Raw genomic sequence first — 25,957 nt, forward strand, 5'->3', positions numbered from 1 at the left:
ACTAATTTGTCCTAGATTTTGTATGAATCTGATTAATTCAGGTCACAAAGCAAGAAATAGAACTAACTAGAAAAGTCAGTTTCAAATGCCTTGGCATTTTGTTGTAAGCCTGTGGCTTCCCCTGTTTTAGGGGAAGATTCAGAAGAAAAGTAAAGCAGGAAAATGCTACTAGAATGTTTAGCTAATGGCAGCTGTTATAAATAATTATTAGTAAGATTCCTTAAACATTGCTTTTTACCATTGTGTTTTCATCTCCAGTGGAAATTCTGTATGCCTTTCCTACACAAAAGTGAATGTTTCTGTGAAAATTTCAGCAAAACCAGCAAAAGCATTTTCCAGTAACAGAAGAACGGGGAATATGTTCTCTTTCAACTCTTCTTTTATTCAATCAATTGCATCAGAGAGAAAGGGAAAAAAAAGAAGAGTTAAAGATAGTAGTATCTTCATAGAGAGGTGTGAAAGCTAGTTTCAGTTTGGGTAAGTTACAGTTTGAAGACTTGCATTAGGTATGAATCACTTGTGATTTATATTTCATCCAAAGGTGACGAGATGGTAGGCTGCAGTATGTTATTCGCATGTAGCTGAGGTACCTCTGATTCACGCCCACAAGTAAGACTTCAGCTGGTCTCACACAACCCATTAAAGGTGTCTGTGGAAATAATATCACTGACTGCAGTCGATATTTAATCATGTCCCAGTGGGCAAAAAGTGAGCACTGAATAAAGCTGTGTCTTACAGACAGGCCAAAGGGACGAAGGTGAGTGCTGATTGATCCCTTTACCGTGGTCTCATTTAGCATGGGAGCTGCCAAATGATGAAATTTGATGGCATGTATTTTTTTCTTCTGTAGCTGTGAAAGATATATTTCATAGGGTTGGATGTGGCTTCTTAATAAATGTGAAAACTGCTTTCTTTTGCGCTCACACAGACCGCAATACCAGCAAGCTGTGAAGTATAAGCTGCAAGTAGGGGCTCATGTACAGAATAGTGCCAGTGCTTACTTGAATAACCCTAGCTGCCTAAACAGCTTTTGTGGAGTTGGTATGGTCCCTGCTGAGGAGTACAGTAAGAAAAGAAGGTGTATGGTATTGACTGTAAACTGTTTTAATGTTCTGTCTGCTTTGCTGTAGGTAATAATGCAGTGAGAGCAATAATACAAGCCAATAGCACATGGAAAAAATAATGGGAACTTATTACAGATAAATTTAATAGCACATTTCATGCTTTGCGTTCTGTAATCAGTCCAACACTAAAATACATTAATTAAACACCAGTTTCCCACAAAACTCAGGAACTTGTTAGCAGCCTTTAAAATATTGATACCATTATTCAGGTTGCTCGTAGTCCAGCGTGGATCAGCATTTGGCAGCCATGTCAAGCTGTGGTTACTCAAATTGATGAACTTGGTGGACTGGCAGTGGGAAGGGGAACATGCCCCATGGCTGTGGGCTGACTGCTACATTCCTTCACTGAGCTTGTAGCAATTAAAGCATGCTGAAGAACAGTGTCTCCTTCGACTGCATGGTAACTATTCAGTCTTTGGGCATCTGTGGCTTTGTCCATCAAATGCTATGCTTTTGTGGTCTTTTGAAGAGCTCCTTGGCCCCAAGCAAGGGAAACAAAACATTACCTGGTCTAGCAGAGCAGGAGTGTTTAGGTGAGAGGCATGCTGTTATTCAGAAAACATAATCTGGTTTTGATAGCCTTTGTCTAGATCGATACCAAACGGGAACTGAATGTACAGATAACAATATTCACTAAATGTTTAATCAAGAAAATATCCAGCAAAAACAAATCTCAAGCCATAATAGTAGGATGTTTTTCTTGGGTTTGTTTGCTTCAGTTTTTTCCTTCTTTTTTTTTTCTTTTAATGTAATTCATTAACGGTTTTGAAGAACCAGGATCATTACCTGTCTATACAGTGTGTGGGCATATCATGTCCTGTGTCATTGTGAGATTTCAGGCACTTTTTGTAAAGGTTATATGTATTACATAGTTAAAGGTACTTTTGACATTTAATGTAGGAGCATCCCAGAGGGATGACTAAGTTCTCATGCAGTCAGTGGAAAGGGGGAGCTGCCTCTAAAGGGCATCTGACTTAGATGACTAAAATAACCTGATGTAATGCTACCTGTTAAAATCTCACTGACTCTAAATGATATCATGCTTGTCTACAACTTCTGTAGGGTCCTCTCCTTCCTATTTTGTCATTAGCTTTTGTTCGGGTTTATGAAAATCTCTCATATTTATCTTTGGACAGAAAATGCTTTCTTTTGCCTTCAGCTTGTTTTCATATAATCTATTTCATACTGGTTTTGTTAATATTGCTGTACTTAAGATACACTCTTTCCTGGGGGCATTGGCTGTATCTACTTCGAAGTAGTATTTTGCATATAATCGTACTGAATTGCATTTGTATCTGCCAAACAAAATTCATGATTCTGTGTAGTTGTTGTCTTGTAACTACTCATTTCATTCTTCATTATGAAACTTTTGGTAATGTAACTGGCAGCCTGTAATCAGCTGGAGTGCTGGGATTTTGAAGTGCTGGGGCTGTGAGAAACAATCTGTGAAGCCATAGCGCAGGCTGGCATGTTTTGCTGATTGTGATAGGATCACAGGATGGCAAAAGGTTAAGGAGGTGGACATGGAGCAGCCATATGGAATGTAGGTAAACTGGTTATTTTTGGAAGTGATACTCAGTCAAAATTCATAAATGTGTAGCACCAGGAACAACCTCAGGAATTAAAACAGCAGATTACGTAATACCAAAGTAGCAATAATTTAGTCAGATAGGAGCTGGGTGACCAGGCATGAGTTTACAGATGAGATATGAAGAAGGAGAAAGCTTACCCTCCATGTGCCACCAGGCCATTGTAGGGAGTGCCTCCATGGTCTCTGTGCTGCCTCTCTTCTCTAGCCCATCCTGTGGGTGGCAGGCATTTATATAGCTTAATACATACCAAGAGATTGAGTAAAGACATAACCGCGTTGTTTTACTTTCAGTTCATCAAATGATGCCTTTAAATTTCTTCAAGGTCAGGTGGAGTCACCTTTTAGGAAGGTGTGCTTTTCTCAGAAGCTGGTGTTTTGACTCCAAAAGATTAATCTGGGTAGTTTCTTTTTGCCTTGTGTGTTTTGCAGGCCGTCAGATTATGTACAGCTGAGTGTTCTCACCTAGTCTTAAACTCTAATTTTAAAATGCTCAAATTAAATTATCTTTATCATTTTTTTTTCATTTAAGAGATAGAAATGTTTGGTTAAATTGAATGGTCCCGTGGCATTTCTGAGGCTGTATGTGCTCATGCACTCATGAAGTTTTACAAAGAGCCAAGGCAGGCATACAGAGATGGCGGATGCTTTATTAAGAGGTGAATTGTAGCACAGAAGAACAGAGAGCTGGGCCAGGGCCTTCTTCAGCAGGACAGACTGGCCCCCATTGGTTCCCAAAGAGTACCCCATGTAAAATTAATCTGCAAGTATATTAGCATATGAATATTACAGCTTATGAACCAATACACTGGCTGAATAATTTTCCATAACTAATGCCGACACGTTGAATGGTTTTTGATACTCCTGTAAAAAAACCTACTTCTGAAATGTGATTTTATCAAATAGTTGGTATATTATTAGATCAATGAAGTCAGTTACACATTCCAAACATAATGGTATGTAAATTAAACTAAAAGTTAATTTTACATTTTCCCTGAGCAATGAAACCATGTCCTGATGGGTATTAAATTTTAATTTTCTTTTGGTTGATCATATTATATTTCCTTTCTTCTGTTACTTCCCGTAAACAGTATAATTTTGTAGTGCTGACAGCCTATATAGTAAATACCACAGCGAAACGAGGGGATCTGTATTATTCTGTATATACTGAGAAATCTCTTTGGTTAATGTGCGTTCAATAAAGTTAAAGAAGCAAATGTTATTAAACCAGAGGAAAAGCACAATGAAAGTTATTCATGTTCTTTCCTTTGCTAGTGTTATGCAAATACCACATTTTTTTCTTTCCTTTAAAAATACAGGTTTTTTTGCAGTAAGACAGGAGGGGAAAAACTACAGCATAAAAGTGCAATAGCAATAAAGATATTTGCTTCAGCGCAGACTCAAATGATGAGAGAACGGATTTCTTTTTTGGGGCAGTGGAGAGAGAGTATTCAATGCTGTTCTCTGTTTTCAATTAAACAACAGCATTAAAGATAAAATAAAAGTTTAAGAATTAATAATTTTTTCCTTCCTCAGCCAAATGTCCTCGCACATTTTCAAAGTGATGTATCTGGAGGAGGAATTTTAAAAATGACCGGCTGGTGGTTTTGCCTCTGTTTCACAGAACTGCAAGCTTGGCCTTCTTAATGAGCTACGTAATGAATCAAATTCGAAAAACCACTTATGGGGCCTTTACCTAGAGATCTTTCAGTCCACTTTGCCTCACAGGAGCGTTGGTCTGGATGGAAAGTTCCTGTGCCCTTGTCAGCGGGTGGTTGGTGTCTGGGGAGCCTTAGCTAGTTGCCTGGTTTGTGCCTGTGCTGTATGGCTACATTATCACCCCAGTGCTGTCAACCGCCTTCTGGCCGGAAGGTCCAAACCCAGCGGCTGTCTGCCTCCAGAGGAGCATCACTAGGTTGTGCTTGTGGTGCCCATAAGATCTAACGAGCCAAATAGCGTCTGTGTGTGAGCTTTGTTGAGAAAGATTATTGGCCTGGTTGGTTGCCTCCAGGACAGCAGTCCTTCCCCCCTGTTTCTTGCACAGGGCTGCCTCTTCCCTTCCTCCACTCTAGCTGTTTTCACAGAGCTGTAGCCCGTGACAGTGCGTTGTTACAGCCCTGGCCGCTGCCATCGTGCTGGGCCCCGGTGGCGGTGGCTGTGGCTGTCCCTCCCTGCTTCAGCTCCACCTCAGGGCAGAGGTGTCTGGCGCCAAGCCGTGGGCCGCGCAGCAGGCCTTGGTCTCGGGGTGGCCATGGTGCGCGTATGGCCTGCCAGAGGTGAAGCTGCTGTCCCCTTGCTGGTGGCATCCCCTTGCTGGTGTCCCCTTGCTGGCAGGGGTCGGCTGTCTCCTGCCCTGTTGCAGCATGCCTCGCTCCCTCCAAACCCCCTGCATTTCAGGCACCAGCCGAGCAGCTGTCACCTCCCCTGTCAGAAACTGGGCTGGGCACAACGCTCCCCCCCCCCCCCCCATCCGTGTGCATCATGTCCCCCGTGTACTTGTAGGTGCCACTACTTACTGTTTGGGAGAATCTTTCTAGGATTAAAAAAAAATAAAAAATCTAAGAACTCTGTACGTCTAATAAATCAATCCAGATTTTATCCATGCTCCACCCCACAGAGCACCTCAAAATACTTTATTAACTTCAAGCCATCATTACAAATTCTGTTTGTGTTAGCCACTGTAATTGGGGAAATCTTAAGGTACAGGAGGGCTTTTCTCTTTTGAAAATAAGAGAAGGGATGGGTGTCCAGACTGATTTTATCATTAGCACTGCCTCACATCTTTACCCGCTGAATCACTGCGACAGCAACCTAATAGATAGTAATATGTATTTCCAAGTGTCAAGGCTTCTCATTTAAAGCTTAACTTAGTTTTAAATCCCTCTGGAAAGGGAAGGCCTTTAAAATACTTAATAAATTCTAATCTTAATCATATTCATCATTATTAAAATTTGAAGTAGGTTGAAATACTTAAGGTAAGTGAAATGAAAAAAACTAATAAAGGGCATGAAACACACTGGAGAAATAGAAGAATAATTACTAAAGATTAAGAAATCTAAAATAACCAAACATGAAAAAGCCTTCATCTCCAATAAGCATTTATTTAAAAGTTTTGCAATAGCTTAATAATATAAAAGGAGATTTTAAAAATGAATTGAATGTTAAGTGCAGCAGAGTGGCAAGAAATATTTAAATACATTAAAACTTAAACTAGTCCTGTCTTTGAGCTTCAAGCATGATTTAGGCCTTGTCAGTTCTTGAGAGCATTGCTTCATCTGTCAGCAAGGATGCAACACTACTATTGTTGTTGCTATTAATAATAATTATCATTGTGGTAGTAGTACTTTTCATAATAAGTAGTGCCTAGGAGTAACAGGGTATTGTGGCTGAAGAGATCAGCTTGCTCAGTCTTGTACGGGCAGAACAAAAAGATTTTTTTCTTCCAAAGAATGTGTAATCTAAACATGAAAGGAAGGACCTCTTAAAATACTTGGTTTTAATTAAAAATTATAAAGATGCAATCACAATGTTGGGCTTTTATTGTAACCTTTTTTTGCCCACTAGTGAGTGAGAGATGCCTTGCTGTGAGTATTGCCTGACTATTGGAACATATTTGAGAAATGTTTTTCAAGAGCTGTAGAGACCTCTAAGTCGGGCAGAGAAATATCATACCCCAGGAATTTAGGGAACTTGATTTTTTGTGTGGTGCAGTGCATTAGGGGTTTTTGAATGGTGTACTTCACAATGTAATCTGTGGGAGAAAATGGAATTAAATATTTTTAAAAATAAATCTAGTAATTTTATCTTTATTTTAGGGATTACTTACCTTGACCATGCCGGTTCAGCACTTTTCCCAGAGAGTCTACTTAAAGCTTTTACTGATGACCTCAGAAACAACATTTATGGTAAGCACAAAACAGAGTTCCTGTTAGTCATCTCAAGTTTCCATCTAAATAGATCAAAACTGTGTCTCTCAAGTTGCTGGAAGAGTACTTCTGTGAGTTTTTTAACACTGCTATTAAGTAGTTGGAAGACCAGTGATTTTGCAAAGGAGTCATAGCCCATTTGTGCCACCCCTGGCTTTGTTCTTTGGTGGCCATGGACGTGTCTGTGTTGGTGAAGAAGAAAAATCAAAGGGAGCATGACTGTTGTCCAGGGGTTAGGGCATCATGCTGGGGATAAACAAATACAATGGAATGCTGAGCACTGTTTGTTCAGTGGTTTTTGGTGGTTTTTTTCCCCCTCCACACATATATAATTTCATATGCAAGGACCAGAATTCAGAACCGCTCTCCTCAGTGAGAGTCATTACAGGAAGCTTATACTGTGGCTTGGTATATTAATTTTATTTAGAAGAAAGCTTAGCTCCAAAATCTCAAGTTAATTTAGGCAGGGAATAGGTACTGTACCTCTCCCAGATGATTAGACATAGATGCCCACTCAGAAAAAAGGATGTGTATTACCAAAGCAATCTTGTGCATAAGAATGTGAGTAAAAGTAGCTACAGAATTATGCAATATTTGGGTGGAGATGTAGCTATTGCAGCTGTTGATGTGGGCACTTCAGCACCACCTCTAAGTATTTTGTCCCAAGATCCTCTACTTAAACCTTTCATCTCTTTCCAACATTATTATCTAGCTGAGAACCACACACTGAATGCAATTTTATACAAAGGCAGCAACATCCATTTTTTATGAAATATTGGTTTTGTGTGAGACAAGTTATATTACTGATTCATGCTCAACCAGAAAAAAAATATACTGTAGTGTGATCTATATATGCTTTGAGTAGTCCCACTGAAGTAATCAAAATTTCTTATTGTGTGTTACTATTTGTGGGCTTTGTGTCCTTTTTGCTAGTTTGTGCCTTTCTTGTGCTCCCTGATCATGGAGCAAAGTGATTCCTCGCTTGGGAACTTGGTACCACTGCTTTGAAAGAAAACTGTTCACTCAAGCCCTGGCACACTTGTGCTTATCACTTGGGTGAGCCACTTGAGAGTCCTGGGTAGTTTTCATTTTTAATGTGCCATTGTACATGTCATTTCCCCTTCTCTTTTTTCCTGAATGCTGGTGAAGCCAGGATCCAGAATGTGAATTTGAGTTCCTCTACAAAATAGATGTTATTTGTGATAGGTATAGGTTTCTTTGCTGTTATAACAAGATACATTGATTTGATTACATTCAAAATCTCCTATTCAAGTGCATGTCAGGGATATTAAAATTAATGTTCTGTCACTGTAGCCATTGTAGAGTGAAATATATGCACTCTGATCTTAGTTATTTCAAACAACATTGGGCTCAACCCTTATTATAAGTACCATCTGTGGCAGAAAAAAATTTAGTTTTTTAATCAGTTGAGCGCTTGCGAATAGAAATAGTAGTGCTGCCAGTCTGGAGCAGATTTGCATAGTGCCTATAATGGTGTGGGAGAACAAATTGTATCTTTTTTACTGCTGCTTTCGTCTAAAATGATAACCCGAGCTCTAGTATGGTCAAATCTCCTTTTTTTCATTTACATCTCTGATACTCTGAGGGCAGTAACTGTTATATAAAAAGAGTTCATTTAACAGATACAGATGTGAGTGAAGAGGGAGTTTGACTTACAACTTTTTTTATTTTCTTGGTGATAATACACAGGCCGAAAGAACTGCAGTTTAGCTGTTGCATGTGTAAATGAGGGAAAGCAGTGTAAGTAAGAGTAATTCTCACTTCTAAATTGAGAGTATTTGAATTGGAAATTACAGAAATGCAACATCAGGGATGAAAAATCCAAGTATTAGTCTTGGGTTTGAACTCTAAATTCAATATTCTTTTCAACACCTCACTCAGTAACTTTCAGCAGGGTGATTTTGAAATTTTAAGAAGAGAGTAGCTAATGTTGCAGCCTAGTGAAAAAAAAATGTATTAATTAGCAATTTTTTTCTTGTTCTCTTTCCAAACTCTGTAGGCATGTTCTTTAAGCATTTACTAATAGGAAAGTGTGTTGTGCCTGTGTGGATACTGCTGTAGTCATTTTTGCTCAAGAAGATAAATTCATGCCCTTCTTTATGTGCTGTCTTAATTGTTAATGCATGCTTGTGCTGAGCTGTGCTAAGGTGGCTACTTATTTTGTAATAAAATTTATATTTTCATGAGCTATTTGAATTTCAGACACTAAAAAACCAGAGTTAGTCCTGGTTTCCAATCATGAATGTCTATCATCTCCAGATTCTTTCTCTTCTAAATCGCTTCTCAGCTAGTGCGCGAATATTTTTGTGAATGTGCATTCTGTCTGTAGTTCTTCCTAATATGTTTGTGCATATGCAGTTGCTTTTTCTTTTTAAGGGAACTGCCTAAGTATTAGTAAGAGTAAATGATCCAGCTGACGTTTCAGGGTCTGCCATAATTGCTTTCTTCTGCTGCATGTCCCTTCTCTCGACTAACTTTTCTAAGGAACTTCAGAGCATAGCTCTGTGAAGCATATTCTGTGAAGTATACGTTAAATCTTTCTTTGTCATCTTTTCAAGCTGGCTTGGTGTAATACTTTCCTAAAAGAAAAAATTAATAGGAAAATTATGAATAATTATTAACTTCAGTATCTCTGTTGTCTCCTAGGCAACCCTCATAGTCAGAATATCAGCAGCAAGTTGACATATGACACAATCGAGCATGTCCGATACAGGTAGAATAATCTTTCTTTCAGATGTTGTATGATGCACTTAATAGTTTTCATTTTTATTAATGTTTTTATTTTTTTTTTTATTAATTATTAATAGTGCTGTTTTGATGACTTTGATGTGATGTCATTTTCTGAAGTCATCTGTCATTAGATCTAAAGAAAATGACATCACTTTTAAAACACAAGGTACTTGGGACAGTCAAGTATTCGGCAAAGTCAGTTCTTTTTTCTCCAAGATGCACCAATTCTCAAAGTCCTGTAGTTAAATTAGTGTTGTAATATTAGTCCACAGTTTTAATTAAATTACAGAACTTGGAATCTCAAAAGCGATTATTAGTAAGATGGTGTGGTAAGATACTAAGGTGGAACTGAGTGTAAGGACATGGTTAAAATTCAAATGAAATTAAATGGGGCATAATGGCTTGTGAGAATGTATAAAAAGCTTATGGGAATATGTACCTTGTTTTACAGCAGGTACTTACTTCTGTTGGAGTAATAAAATACCTTTTAAAGTAGTTTTAGTGTAATTTTTAAGAGCAAAAAAGAAAAAGAAGAGGTAAAATAGAGTGTTGGGGCTTCTGGGTACAGGCAAGAAAGTGAACTGAATCTCTAAATAAGGAATCCCCCTGAAAGTTGAGGATACAGTGTGCTGAAAGCACACTTCTTGCCATTAGTTTACACCATGAAGAAATATACAACTTAGGTACTTCATTATTAGTTTTAGGGGGTTGTTTTAGGTAACTCTTAATATTTTATAAAATATGTCTTTATTGAAATATATGTATGCTATGAGTTTATTTACCTGCCTAAAGGCACTCTTTGTGCAAGAAAAGAATTGTCATGGATTCCTCTTTGTTTTATCATCTTCCTTAAAAGCAAAGATTTCTCCGAAACATGCCACAGAATTCAGGTCAATAGTAATGGAAGTATAGTATTGTAATGTTCATAGCTGTAATGAAGAAAATCTACCTTACATCTTTCTGCTGCTTTTATAAGGGTGTGAAAAACCAAGATTTCTAGCTGGAAGATGCTACTGGCTATAACCTGTTGCCACCCCACTCCACCTTGCCACCAGCTTTCTGGAGAAAGTATTTAATTTTGCTTCTTCCACAACTGTCTCTTATGCTGTGCAGGTTGACAACCTGTTAATGCAGGACCAAATGAAATGAAAGAGACAATCTATGAGGAATAGCTGTTTCCAAAAGCAGACACTTATAGCCAGGTACAGCAATACCACAGCCCTGCAGAGTCTCCTGAGCATACCTGTGTGCTCACATTCAGTGTTAGCATTCTGGTTTCCATTTACTCTTGGTGATATTTCAATGTTGCCATTTCGCCATTCTTCTTATGAAGGCACAGTAGAAAGTGTAGCTGTTTCTAGAATAACTACTATTGTACTCTGTGTTCTTCATTGTTAGGGAGTAAGGAAATAGACTTTCACTGTGTACCATATAGATTACTTTAAAAGAGCTGATATCTTCAGTCTGTTTTATTTTGGATCGTGCTTTAAAAAAGCGTGAGAGTTTTATAAGAGCAGGATACGAAATGCCAAGGATCATACCAGTTTTTGTATTGGGTTTTGGGTTGAGGATTAGGTGTTTTTTTTCTTTTTGGAAAAAAAACGCAAACCTCTGCATCCAAGTGAACATTTTCAGTATTTTACCTAAAAGAATTTGTCATCTATCCCTACAGAAATTCAGCCATTATTCTCCAATAAAATTTTAAAAACATAATCATTAAAGAGGCATAGTCATAAAAATTCAGGAAGAAAGTGCCCCAAAACCAGTCAGTAAGTCAGCTACCTGAAAGGCAATAAAAGTATGTTAAAATCTATACTACCATGCCATTGCAGCTAATCAGAACAAGCAATATGACAAGAAAGGGAGACAGGCAGCTCTGTCGTGCGTCACAGGTCATAGACTGGATTTCCTCAGTGAAAGGATATAATTCTGCTTGTGGCACATGGCTGCAGCTAGAAGTATGGCTTTTTTTCAGTGTTTGGCTCCAAGACAATATGATTAAAAAAACCCCAAACAAACAACATTTGATTTTCTGATGAGATGACACAAACAAGTAATTAAAAACAAACAAAAAGCTTAATTTATATTTGTCAATATTGGTGATAGCAGCACCAGAATAGACCTTTCTAAAATGGCAATGTACACTGTTCCACAGTACAAAGCTGTATGACTTGGTTTTGCCTTCATATTTGTTTGTCAGACAGAAACCATTCTTAGAACATAGATTTGCAAGAAAGTAACAAATGATTAAATATTTAAGTCAATGGAGGTTTTCTATGATTTACAAAATTACAATAATCAAAACGGCTTACCTTGACCGACTCAAACACAGTAAGAGTAAAAATAACTATTTGAATCTTAAAAACGTTGCTTCTCTTTACTTGAAATGAATTGCTGAGGTATTTTTAACATTGTGTGTATCCCCACATTAACCATGAGTAATGCTGAGAAGAGAAAGCAAGAACTGTAATAAACCTTACCAAAATGTATTAAATGTATGCATCAAGAAATCATAGATCTTTTTTTGTGATTTTGCTTACAGATGTATGGAAATGTCATTGCTCCACTTCCATACAGCTAAAGAACATGAGTGCAGTATCTCCTTTTGATGCTGCAGATAATGCAACTCAGAAATTCATTACATTGAGTATTAAATAACGCTTTTCCCATATACAAGCATTTTAAAATACTAGCTTTCTGAATATTTTAAAACATTGTCCTTGTAGCTCTTACACTTCCAATATCAAATAGAGCAGCAGTGTTTTCTAACCAGACCCAGACTGAAGTTTTGGTGTTGTTTACGTTTTTGGTGTGTTTAAGATATACAGAAGGATACATTTTCATTTAAACAGAGTGTTGTTGAATTTAATAGAGTTTTGATGTTCATCCTTGAACTTTCAGGTTCTATAAAATGTTAAGCATATTTGGGAATTCAAATATACAGTAAAAAAGCAAGAAATTTCAGCTAAGATTTCAGCACCAGGCATCTCCTAGACTGTGGCAACATATATATTACAGAATTTTCTCACTGAAGCTAAAAGGATTTGGCGCTGAGCTAAATGGGATCATGTTTAAATATAGAACCAAAATGTGTATTTCCATAAAGGCCTCTCTCAAAATATGCCATCTAAGTGAACTATAAGAGGAGAATAATCTCTGTGGCCTGAGCAAACGAATGAAAAAAAGTGTAGCAGGCGTGCACAAAATGAATGTAAATAGCTTAGTATTTTTTTAAAAATGTTTGCTTCTGTGGTGAAACACATAGGTGGTACTGTATTTTGCTAAGGAAGCATTCTTATAAATGCTGTTTATAATTTAATTTACGTTGTATTTGTAGAGAACATTTCTTGATAGCAAGATAGAGCTTTGCGTTCCTTCTATAAGCATCGTACCTTGCTTATGAAATAAGTTTCCATTCCAAGTCTTCTTTTATAATTATCATGTTCTGAAATAGTGCTATGTACAAGATAAGAATTTTTTCTTTATTCTCAGGTTTTAAGCAGTTCTGTGTCTGAAAAAGTAATGTTAGAGCTGATACATACATGAAAATTGGTTGACCTTTCCTACACAGTAAGAAATAGTAGATACAGTATCTGCTTAGTATTGATTTGTCCTTTGCAAAGGTCATCGATGGGAGATTGTAGCGATGAGTGACATCTGAACACTGCATCCTCTTCTCCTTAATGGTACCTATCAACTTGAAAATCTTGTTTCGAAACTAGGATGGTTCAGCTCTTTTGCATGCTTGTTTTATAGCACCATTTGCAAATGCTGCTTTTCCTGATCCTGCTGCTCAGAAGGGCAAGTCTGAAATACCAGTCAGTGAAGTCTAGCAAAAGGAGACAGTGCTCACTGGGGTGACTCTGTATATGGCAAATGGGAGAAACATTAGAAGATAATTATGATAGATAATTATGTTGGGTTTTTTTTTTTAAGAGCTTGATAATAGGCAAGAGGGGTGATCTTTTTCCTCATGGTTCATGAAATTATTTTACGTAGACTTGCAATGAAACAATTCTAGTGTGCCCACAGTGAGCTGGCTGATATCCTGACCGTGCTCTATTATATGCTGAGTAACAACAGAGCAACGGCTTTGGTGCAGATGCTTCTTGTTTTCTCCTTGGCCATACCTAGCCTTTTATGCAGCTGTGGGAACCTATTTTTTTTTTCTTCTTAGCACTAAAAAAAAAAGCTAGCGGGATGGATAGTAAACTTAAAATGCAGACAAAGGACTCAATTTTACAAACAGTTGTTTCTGTGAGTCACTCAATTAATTTTGGTGGCTTTACTCTTTGCAGTCCTCTGCAGGGTAGTGAAAAGCTTCTGGACAGCGTAACAGTACTGTTATTTTTGAATGAGTTAGGAGACTGTTTTAAGAACCAATGAAATTAGTCTGGTTTACTTTGGAACTTTGCTCCTGGACTTTCTTCTCAGTTTTAATACATTCATTAACCATTAACTTGATAAACTGAAGCTTTAGAAAGGATTTTGCTAATACTGTCTGTTACTTTTCTGATAGTCAGCTTTATATTTTATGGTTTGTATGAAGAGATTGCAGTAAATAAAATTTGTATGTTCATGGTCATGCTCTTTAAGTAATCTTTGTTGCAAAGACAGCCAAATCTGGAATGCTTCGTTTATTGAAATAAATAAATATTTCAGTAAAATAAATCAAAATCTGGAGGTGAAGATTGCTAGTTTATGAACACAAAGGATGAACTGCTCCTGGGCAATTCTGAGTTTAATTTGTATGAGTAGTTACAGGGCGTTTTGCAAAGAACTCTGAAAAAGGGTGGGTATGACTTTTGATTTTTTTCCTTCCCAATTCAGAAAAAAAACCCTCAGGAATCTGGTTTTATAATGTGGCTGTGACGAAGAAGCAAGGGAGAATAAGTTTAAAAGTGATCTTGCTGTGCCATTGCTCTCTAAATAACGTTCACAGTAGGGAGAGTAGTACAGGTTTATTTGGATTCAGGCCACCATGTTAGTTCATGATTTTGAATGCCCACAGCCTTGCTGCCTCCTCAGCTGCTTTTTTGGCAGGGGCCTGGTGGCCTCTATGTCCACAGGGATGCCTGTGAGAGGACACTTGATCTGATGAATGAGATATTCCCATTGGAACAAAATACATTGATAAAAATAGTGAAATTTCCCCAATGCAAATTCCATTTCTCCCTTCTTTTCGTCTTATAGTTTATATTTCTTTCCCTTACTAGGCTGTACAATACTTGTAGAAGCAATGCAGTGTTCCACCCTCTTCTGGATTTGCAGTTGCTTCCTAAGAAACAGAGTATTCTGTGACACCAGTCTGTGACTTTTCTGCTAACACTTGTTGCCCTAGCTGTTTAGTGAGTAGTAACAGACCTGTCTAGCTGTTGGGACACTAGCAGTTCCTTTGGTAGCTCCAGGGGAATTTGACAACTTCATTACTGGCCTAGATGATTATTTGTATTTTAAATAAGGCTTTTGGAAGGCTGGATGTTTAGCAAAAAAATAATTTCTTCCATCCCCTGTGTGCACCTGTTGTGCTTGACAACTTTATTTTGACTTTCTGTTTCTCAGCGTAAGTTATGTAGAGTTGAAAAGGTGCTCCATTTCCTTCAACTCAAGAAAATTTGAATGCCATCCTGAGTTATGTTGTCCAAAATTCAGCTGATAATTTTTTCTCATGTCTATTTCTTTTGAAGACTGCAGACATTTTAATCTGAAACTTACTCAGTGTTCCTCTACAGGGAAGTACATGACTGATGAAATTTTAACCTATGCTGTTTATATCTTATGGTATATTTAATATCATAGCCCTGTTAAATACGAATTTGTCTGTCTATGTTTTAGAAGCACAGAGGTAATTTATTACTGCACCTTTTTAAGTAGTCTCTAATAATCTTTCTGTGAAGTTAGAAAACCCAGTATTGAGCTCCATTTTGAATCATATTCATTTCATTTGTAAAGCGATCTGAATACTTCATTTGTTGCTATAATTAAGCTGTTGAAGAGACACTACAGCATTCCCAAGGACTTCCCTGGTGCCATCTCTGTCTCAATGAATCTGAAATTCCTGGTTTCACTTCTGCTGAAAAGCAGAGCTTTTTGCAGTCATCCCTATATTTGCTAATCACCTTACTGCAGTTCTAACGAGCAGACTTGAGTCCTTAAACAATAATAATTTACATTATGAGTCTTTTTCCCCTGTCCACAAGCATGTTAATTCTGACTCTACTTACTGCTCTGTTTCCTCAGCTCTTTGGTACTGTTTTTGTTGCACACACTTCATGATCCTGTCTTGATTTTTAGCACTTCAAACATGGGTATCTGCTGAAATGGTTTTACAATAAAGTCCACCCATGTGAATAGCTATTAGTGTTTGTAATTTTTTGTCATTATGAACAGGGGCTAGCTAGTTCATGGCATATTATTTACATTCTGAATATATATATTTTTTTCTAAACTACTGGTAAACTTCTAATCTCCTGAATATAGTGATGTATTCAGGAACTTCCATCATTTATTCTCCAGAAACAGGTACGATCTGCAAGCAGTGGTACCTTTGGGGGGCAGGTGACTGAAGTGTTTGAGTGATTTCATTACTTTTTTTTTCTCTGAGTTGTGATGTAGCCTGAGAATTATCTTCTATCCCTGTTCCATCAAGTGTAACTGCGGCTGCCTTCTCATTTCTTGTAATGCCATTGGCTTTTATGCGTTGTTCCAGACTTATCTGTAGCTCATCCAGTCTTACAGACAGAGCAAACACATCTGCTTTGCCAAACAATGGCACATGCCTTCAGCTTTCTCTCTGTCTAATGAGCAGGGTAATTACAGCACCCACGCTAGATGCTGTAGTCCTAATGTTGGGGTTTTTTTTCTGTTTTGCTGCCCTCTGTAACCAGCTGTCTTGCTGAAATTCTCAGTTAATATCCCATGTCTGTTAGTGGTTGTTGCCTTGTTTTCTGCCTTCAGCACTGAGAACCCACTTGGCTACAGGCAGAGGCCAGATCACTGTGTTCCTTAAATATATAATGGCTCGTTACTGGGGTCATTGCTGCTCTGCTGAAAATTTGAATTTCTCTGTGGCAGAAAGCAGGGCAGCTGCACAGCTTCCAGGCTGCCCGGATGACGTGTTAAACACTAGAGGAAGCAGAGCCCGAAGCAGTGTTGAGCAGAAGAAACTGAGAACAGGGAGTGTGGAAGGATCAGTGGTGACTGGCAATGGGTAATGACGTGGTGCAAACTGGCCACCTTAGCCCAAGCAAGGGTGAAGTGAGACTGTGAGGTCCCAGTAAGTGTTTTAGGCTGCCAGGTTTCAGGAGAACCAGGTCATAAACATCCCTGGTATGGTTCAAGGGAATGCACGTGACCTTCAGGGTTTTTGTGTCTCATCTCCTGCTATTTACAGGGCACTTTTCATCTACTATTGATGATCGTTCCCCACTGGGAGGGCTAGAAAACACTCTTCTGCTGGCTTATGAGAGGCCAGTGTCCTTTTTGTTTCTGCACCAAATTTTTCAGTTGCCTATAGGCTTTTTTTGTCTTTTCTAGCAATAACCCCTTCTGATGCATTTATGTGGAGGAGACCTGTACCATTCTCCTGTTTACATAAGTTGAACAAGACCAGATTCTAATTCTAAGATCTACTTTTCATCCCCCACCCCAATCTCATTGCTTCTGCCTCTGGGTTTCTTCTGGATTGCCTTAATCTTTCTGAAATGTGTAGCCAAAACAGAATAAGTCCTGCAGTATGGCAATCAAGAGTATGGTAGTTGAGATAGAATAAACGATTCTTTAGATGGCATGTGACCTGGTCAAATATTCTGAGTGCTAGGAGAAGGCAAAAAGTATTGTAAAACTAATGAAATGTCATGGCTGTTTCAGATGAACAGAGGAAACCTACAGACAATGGATTTCCAGGATGAAAGAAAGCACATCTTTGTGGAGATTCTTCTAGAATGTAATAAATTTGTTAGAAGATGATTAGAAGATGAGTTTTCTTCTTTGTTTTTGTTCTGAAATTTCATGCTAGGCTAAAAATGATAATGTGGTCCATAAACTGGTTGGTACTGAAAACGAGTGGAGGAAAAATGAAAGAAGACTGAGATTTTGTACAGAAATGTATTGTGTAGGAAACCACATTAACTTGAAGGAGAGAAAATTAAAACTTGATCATTTTGAGCATCTATATTTTTGAAGGTAAATGCACTAGCTTTCATTGGTAGTTTGAAAATCTGCAGCAAATAAGTGCCTAAAACTAAGACAGACCTTTGTAGTACCTGCTGGCAATACTAGTGAGTTCCATTCTAACTTGCTCTATTTTCCTTTTGTTTCTCTGCTTATTTTTTTTATTCAAATTTCTCACCTGTTTTAAACTTTATTTCTAATACAAAGGTTTTAAGCAAAGATGGTGTCCTTGAAATTAAACATGAAATTAAACATGAAATTAAACAACCATGATACAGGTCAGGTAACCAAATTTGCCTAAGCCAAAATAGGTAGGAGCAGTGCCTCTCCTCCCTCCCACTTGGCTGACATAGCTGCTCAGAGGAAAGACGGAGGCCTCCAATTTTCCAGTGGCACTTCTCAGCTGTCATGAGTGGCTATCTCAGTAAATGGGATGCTGTTGCTTCTTTTCAAGTCTCCCTCTTTCTCCTTTGGGTGGGAGAAAGTTTGACCATGTGCCAGCCTTACAGAGCACAGTCTGGGGCATATGTATTGTCTGAAGGCAGAGCACAAGGGTAAATTTACGTCAGTCAGTGACAAATCCTTGCTGTGTGGGATATAGTCCAGTAATGAGTATAATATTCTACTTGGTTTGTGAGAGGAAAATAAAATAACATGATGTACTTTATGGGCATAGATACAGGCAAGAAAGTTCTGTAGTTTTCCAACATGTTCAGCCATACTTATGGAAATATAAAATCAAGCATACATAATATATCTACAGTAGCAGGTCCAATACAAAAGGCTTCATCTGAAAAAGCGTAGAACATTCACAAGTCACTCCAAGTTTATCTGACCTTGTTTGCCTATTTAAACATACAAATGGGATAGGATCGCTATAGCAAATAGTACTGGCATTTAGCATTTGTAATGAACTTCAGAATGAGTTTGATGAAGTATGCTTTTAGTATAAATTGGAGTTAAGCTGCACTGCCAAAATGTGATATTATAGGTGGTATTCTTAACAATGAAGTGCAAATGAAAATCTGCCTGCTTTTAATTAAATAAGCACACACTCCACTGAGTTTTGGAAATTTAATTCTCTTAATCTGGTCTCAGGCCCTGAACAGCTATTGTAATTTGAAAGATAGTGCTGATGTGTTTCAAGACTGTTTGTTCTTAACAAAATACTTATGTTTTTTTCTTTTGTAAATTTGGGGCCCTTTTGATTTCTTCAGGTGTTTTTTCTATTGTGTGAAAAGGATCTAAGATAACCTTCTTCCTGGTTGTGGCCCATGAACGTCAGAGCTGTAAGCACGAGTATCAATGAAAGGGCTAAAGCATCTGGATTTTGGCGTTTCTGCTAAGGGATTGTTGGTTGTGGTTGTCCCCTGTGGACAGTGCAGTGAGGCATGCTGCTGTACCCGACGCAGGCATGCCTGGCACATCAGAGCCATCACAGGCCTTTCAACTGGGAAGGGATTGACCACAAATTCTTGCTGGGAAGGTGCCCTGCCATTTTTAAACTGCACGGCCTTGATAAGACACGAGAAGGCCAGGTAGCTGAAGATGTTCCTATGGACAGGTCAAGGTTTGGAGGAGAGAGATTCTTCTGACAGAGAGTTACCTACTAGCCATAATAAATTTCCAAATACCAATGTTAATTACTTCATTCTCAGTGTTGTGACAAGATTTGCACAACTTATTGAATAGAGTGGAAATAAGGAAAAATAACTGTCAATATACATGTAATACTGTATTTTGAGTTATGTGCCTTTTAAGAGAAATTAATATATGCTTCATCCTTTTCCACTCTAATTTCATTATCATATAATTCAAGTTTCTACAAACTAAACCAAAGGTGGGTATGAAGTCATTTAAGAATGAGAAGTACAATTTTATTTGGAAAGGGTACATGATACGAAGTAAGGTCTAGTTAATTAGCTAGTATGTAAAAAACGATGTTTATTGAGTTTGGTATAGTCAAATGTTTTGATGACGGGTTTTGCATACAAACTGCATTCAAGTAATTTTAGAACCATATGTAAGAGGTGGCAATCTTTTTGAAAATGCTTGTATGTGGCTTATATGTTTTTGAGTCGTCTCAGTTTTATTTTCACATCCTAAAGTATTTTTGACCTCCATTATGAGTAATCTAAAAACAATGGCATATAACATTTTCGATGTCACTTGCTGAGCTTTCATTTTCAAGTCTAATTGAGGTTTACATGCAATGAATTTGAGCTCTCAAATCACTTAAGCCATTACCATAGCAGAAGCATTCTGCCTTTAGGGTGTACTTGTATTTCTACATTAGCAGAATTGTGTTTTGTACCTGTACAGTGAAATTCCCTGTATCAAACTCAGACAAGAGAAATGGAAACGAAATCTTCTCTTTTTGCTCCCTCTTTCTACATGGGAGAGTTTTGCTGGTGTGGCTGTATTGATTTGTTATCATATACCTGACCAGTGTAGCAGCTATGGCAGTAGAATTAAGTAAATATGGAATTAGGCATTTGGGGAAACTACATTCAACATAACTTTTCAAGAAAACAGAGTTATAGTGTGCAGTTAACAGCTTAATGGACCTTTGCCTCTTCTAGCAGCTCATTCTAAATGAGACAGATTGCTTGGCAATGTTTAATAAAAAGTTTGATTACATACAGTGTAAAATGAAGACTTTAAAATTAAGCATGTTCAGAAGTAATTTCTCTCAAGCGCATGGGTTGCTAGAAAAAGAGCGTGCGTGAACTTGATAACTTAGAATATAATTACCGAGGTGCAAAACATATTGTAAGTCATTTAAAAATTGTGAATGGCAGCTCTGTGGGAAGGTTCAATCACAGCAAAATATAAATGTTGCTAAACTTGTTTTTACAACCACAGTGAAAGAAATCACCCTAGTGATTTATTCCGTGTAGCATGCATATCAGTGCCACTTCCTAAAAGAAAAGAAAACCCAGGAAAATATTATTTGGTGAAAAGAGGCCAGCAGACATATCTTTCATTAAACCTGATGTGGCAAAGCTTTGAAGACAGCTTTTAAGGAAGCCATGAGAGGAGTTGTGACATAAATCATGTTCTACTGGCTTTGGTCGTGTGCTGCTACTCTCTCTCATGGCCTCCTTCCACGCCCCTTCTGCAGGTTCATGCTTGGTGCTGGAGCCAGCAGCCTGGAGCTGCTGACAGTCATTTCAAGTTCAGGCACTGGATGTGGTGCTGAAGCAGCTGGAAACACACAGATGCACTCATTGCCAGCTGTGGCAAAGATGGGTAGTTTTTGGCAGGCAGAAGAGCAGGCAAACGGAGGTGGTCAAAACCACTGCTGCCAGACTCACAGCAGCTCATAATAATGGCTGTAGCATGTGGCGTGGCTAAGGTCCTTGCTAGGCTGGTGTTGTGTCTCTGAAAGTGGGTATGTAAAGTGCCACGTACTCTCCTGGAATGTGTCTTTCTGTCAGGGCTCTGAGCAGATGCTCAAATTGCTTGAGACTTGTGCTGACTTGTGGAGCTGGGGCTAAGAAGTCCAGTATCGCTCGCTAGAGAACAGCTTTCAGAAGGTTTTGTATCTGACACATAGTTCTTAACCTGTCTTGTGCATTATTCCTGCTGTTAATGGTGTGGAGGGAGTTGTGGTAGATGGCTGTCCGCTGTATGCAACTTTTATGCTTTTGGGTCTAGCACAAGCGTGTTGCCCAGGAAAAGCTACTGATACAGTGTAAAGAAGAAAATGAGAATCTTAAATTCTTCCTAGCAAATCATGAGAAGATTATTACTGTGTTATGCAACATTTTAGGTTCTGTTAGACCTATTAGAAAATGAATACACATTCCTCTGGTGCATTGGTAGGCACGCTGGTGCTGAACTTTCTGAACCTACAGTGTTTATAGTTTGGTAAGCACAATCTGTTACATGCTAATGGTATTATATTTGCTTATTTATGTAGGTAATTTTAAATGGAGCCTCTCACCATTGTACTAGGTGCTTTGCAGAAAAATTAAAAACATAAATTACATAAACTACCTGTAGTGGGTACAGTAAACTAGTGCTGCTGATAAAAATGACCACCAAAGCACATAGCTGAGTTACGTGAAATAAAACTGAAAACAAAGAAAGGGATGCAAGTCAGGAGAGGAGAACTAGAGGTCTGTGGGTCTGTGTACTCTCTTCTAGGTCCCAGCAGCAGTTTGTGTCTGGCCAAAATGGTTAATGACCTGGAAATAGGTTTCTAGTAAATTTAATCATGTATTTTCTACACTTCTTGCATAGATGTTTCTTCTCTTTTCCTTAGCCACTCTGCTCTAGATGTTTGCTCACAGGTTTATCTGCTGATTTAATAACAATGCAAAGGGATTATTATGTTTTCCTTCTGCTACTGTGGGCAGGTGATATGGCTACAGTTTTGCAAGGCAGAGCAGCATTGCATACAGAACACTACTTTTGTGCTCTTTTGTACCTGTGTAGTGCCCATGATTTGGCTAGAAGGCTGGTAATGTGAAGGGAAAATAACCCTCCAAATTCAAATCTGTGGGTAATAGGCTACTGAGAAGGAAAACATTTAGTCTTTACATATTAAATTAGTCTATTTCTGTGGAGCAGACTCAGATGAAAGGCCCTAAAATCATCTGGAAAGCTCAGAGGGCTCTTACACTGTTATGTGGCTGCCATGATTTTGTTTTTACTGGTTATATTTTTCTCCACTCCCCTAACTGACCCTTTAAACCCAAATTTTGGAAGAAATTCTGGTTGAGAAGTTTCTTAGCATTTTTCACAGCTTTTTGCTGCTGAGCCTCAGATTTTAGGACTTCAGACATTCTTTTCTCTCCTCTAGCTTCATTACACAAGACAAGACTGATTTCATATTATTACTATCCAGGGAGGAATTATACTTTAAGGAGAAAAGACTGCCATTCATCACTGTTTTCTGTGATCTTAAATTTTTTCCTGCTTGTTTTCTATCTAAAGGGCTATGTTCTCACTTCATAGGCTGTATTGCTTTTACCGACGTGTTCTAACTCCTCAGCCCCTCTTTCATGATGTCAGTCAGCTGCTTTACATCGAGACATATTTCCCAATTAAAAATAACCATATAAACTTGGTTTTGTCCTGATATTGTCTGTGTAAAATAGATCTTCAAATCAGCCCTGCTGCTTCTGAAGAGCTGCTAGAAGAGCAATAGCCCCTAGCTTGTAGCCAGTTGCCTGCCTTGAAAAGATTTGAAAAGATGCTGTGGGCATCAGAATTGTATAATGGCAGCAGTCTTCTAAAAAATACTCTGTACTGAATAAACTGCTAACTAAGTAATAACAACACAAACCCAAACCCCAAAACAGAATTTAAGAGTTGTGCATTTCTGCCTCTGTGGGACTCTCGTCCTACACCTGGGCTTGTATCTTATGCCTGTGCAGGCTTGGTGCTCTCTTGTGTACCAGAGGAACCAGTTTGCACTGACTGTGAAATTCAGATTGTGAGATTGTGAGTGTTAAAGCCCACAGCTGTGACTTCTGCTCCCAAACGGAAACTTGGCATGGTAGCTGTAAATATTGGGAAATCTGCGGTATCTCCCTTCTCATTTTTGGAAGCTTCTGCATTGACGGCACTAGTGAAAAGTACAGTAGGCTTGTTAGTAGGCTCGAATGGGCATTTTGCTTGACTGCCTGGTCCTTATGTGTGGCTTGACACCTAACAGATGGCATGCTTCATAGCTGCAGCCTGCCTGCTTTCCTCCCCACTGGTGGTACTTACTTGAGTCTATTTCAACTTCAGCTGAGAAACCCAGCATCTGTTTTTCCTTGTACCAGGGGTCTCTGAGACCTCTTCCTGTCAGTCACACTGATTTGAAATTTGACCGCATCCTCAAGAGGAGCCTGAGGTAGAGATGCTACCAGAGGTTGTGTCATGGCATAAAGTTACTCGCCATCCCCTGCAAGAGGCTAAAATTTTTACTGGGGTTTGGCTTTCTCATCCTTTGTGAGTTTCTACTGTGACAGTTTGCTTGTAACAACAGGACAGAGAAGCTGCACCAGCAACAGAGAGTTGAAGATGGATCATCAGAGGGAAGAGAATGCATGAAGTAGAAAAACAAAAAGTTGATCTTATATGTCTGTGTCTAGCAGAAGTCCCAAAAATATTTTCTTAAGCAGTCTTTTCTGCCTGATTTGGGCCAACAGTTTGAAACTTCATGTTTTCCCTGAGGATGCTGCTAACCATTGGTCTAGAGCAGGGGTCCTCAGACTTTTTAACCAGGGGGCCGACACGCGGATGCAGTGGCAGGCAGCCATCTGCGGCTGCTTGGTTTCCCCCCCCCCAACCCCCGGCGGGGGGTTCTGTAAATACCAGGGGGGCGGATTGAGGACCCTGGGGGGCCGTATCTGGCCCACGGGCCGTAGTTTTAGGGCCCCTGGTGTAGAGATTTGGTCCCTAAAATACAGCTTATATCCAATTACTATTAGTTATATGGGAAACAAATACAAAGTGGAGGAAGAAGATAGACGTGCTTTCTCTCTCTTGCTCTCACTTAGGTGGTGTGATACTAAAATTTAAGCTTCCTGGTCTCGGTCTTGCAGACAAGAGAGTTAGAGCGCAGTCACTTGCATAAGAAACACTGGTTCATTTTGTAATGGGGTTTTAGCTATTCTGGGATTTTCTTTTACGTCTCCTAGCATGTTTGGGTTTCTCCTGTGTGAAACAAGAACAAAATCACAAACACTTGTGGATTTGAGAAACCCTGTTCTCTCCAGACCCCTTCCTGTTCAGTATTTGGTTTTGTAGAAAACTTGGAACAATTACCAGTGAAGTTTCCTTACTTTGGTAACTGCAAAGGCTCATAATACTGCCAGGAGGATGTACCCCTTGGCAGCTGTTGCAGTATCAGAGTTAGTCTGTTTCCACCTAAGCCACTGGAATTGGTTTGCTGCCAAGCACAGGAAGATGTGCACTGTTGTTCTGGTAAAATATTTTAGTCCCCAGATGTACATAGTATATAAAGCTGTTTTCAATAGCAGATACATAAATTGATACAGTGTCTGCGGTTTTATCCAATGAGAATTGATCCAAAATTGTCTTCCTTTTGTCACAGATTTTGAATTTAATGATCTATATGTAAGCATCTCAGATTAACTGCACAATATAAACGCCATGCAGCTTTGAGCAGAGATGATTGGATGGTAGCAATTGGACTGCTTACATTATTTGATGAAGCTGCAAGTCTGTGTATGTAAATTATGAAGGATCCACATTCTTGAAATGTTCACTTCAGTTTTTATAATCTATTCTATATGAACAAAACTAGAGAGACTGTACTGCTGTAAGTGGCCTCTTAATTTCTTTTAATAACCCATGTGAGACAGTACATTTTTTTTTATATATACCCACTGTAGTTTGGGCATGCTATAAGAATTGGGGTGGGCTATTTAATTTAACTTTTGCACTGAAATCTATGCAGATATTATGCAATAATGGATTGTCTCCCCAACTGCATGGGGATGTGTTGCCAGTACCAAATATATACTAATATCCTTTTCCTCTGGTCTCCTTACCTTTCATATGCTCCATCAACCAAGAAGGGGTTTCTTTATGCAGTAGAGCTGGACCATAAGAGATATTATAAATTATAATAATTAATAATCCTGTTGAAATGGAAATGGCAAAATGACATGACAAATGAATGTGCAACTGTATGCATTATCTGAAAATACTTTCAATTCCTTGTTCCTGTACAATATTTCACTTGATTTGAGCACAGAAGTAGACAGGGAGTATTTAGCTTTGTGGAGCAGTGCTAGAGTGTCTGGTTAATAATACCTGGAATCTTGCTACCATCTGAAGCATGCCAAAGTCAGTTCTTCTAAGAAGATTATCTGGAAGCCACAAAGAGTTGTGTAGATAGTGCTTGGAGAATCCCGAGTTTTCAAAGAGCATTTTGCAGGGTAACAGGAAGACAGTTCCATCAAAAGCAAGGATATGTTTCTTTCTTCTGCTTACAGAATTCAAAGATAGGGGATTGGAGGAATCCTGTAGGTTTTCAAAAAGCTATTGCTAATTCGTTACTTAATCTCATACAGCTTTGGCATTGTTAGGGTTTGTGTTTCAGTGACTGAAGATTATTTTAGAATCACTATTGCCAAAATTTCTGCTTTTCTTAAATTCTCTTATGGTAGAGGATGGGAAGTCCTTGATTCAAATAGCTTAGCATTCCCTTAAAACTCAGTATTTTAAGGTAAGCAGTGACAGAAGAGGGGAGAACCTGGTTTTTCCCGTAGTTTGCTGACAGGCAACTGTGGTACAGGGAAACAGAAAGACTTGCTCAAGAAATTAATATATGAAGTAGATCTGCAGATCTACAAGTTTCACTCAGTAGCTGAGTCTCTAGATGGTGTTTTGTGTTGTATAGGGTGTGCATATGCACAAAATTCTCT

General features: G+C 38.6%; 1 protein-coding gene across 1 annotated transcript in view; it reads left to right on the forward strand.

The window, feature by feature from the left end:
* MOCOS (molybdenum cofactor sulfurase) overlaps positions 1–25,957 on the forward strand; it is a 231,078-nt gene that overhangs the window by 18,998 nt on the left and 186,123 nt on the right. The window contains exons 2-3 of the mRNA XM_056332017.1: positions 6,528–6,617; positions 9,306–9,372. Coding sequence (XP_056187992.1) covers positions 6,528–6,617; positions 9,306–9,372 — 157 coding nt within the window. The remainder of the gene's footprint in view (positions 1–6,527; positions 6,618–9,305; positions 9,373–25,957) is intronic.

The sequence above is a fragment of the Falco biarmicus genome, chromosome 3 (genome assembly GCF_023638135.1).
Source record: "Falco biarmicus isolate bFalBia1 chromosome 3, bFalBia1.pri, whole genome shotgun sequence".
Taxonomy (NCBI): Eukaryota; Metazoa; Chordata; class Aves; order Falconiformes; family Falconidae; genus Falco; species Falco biarmicus.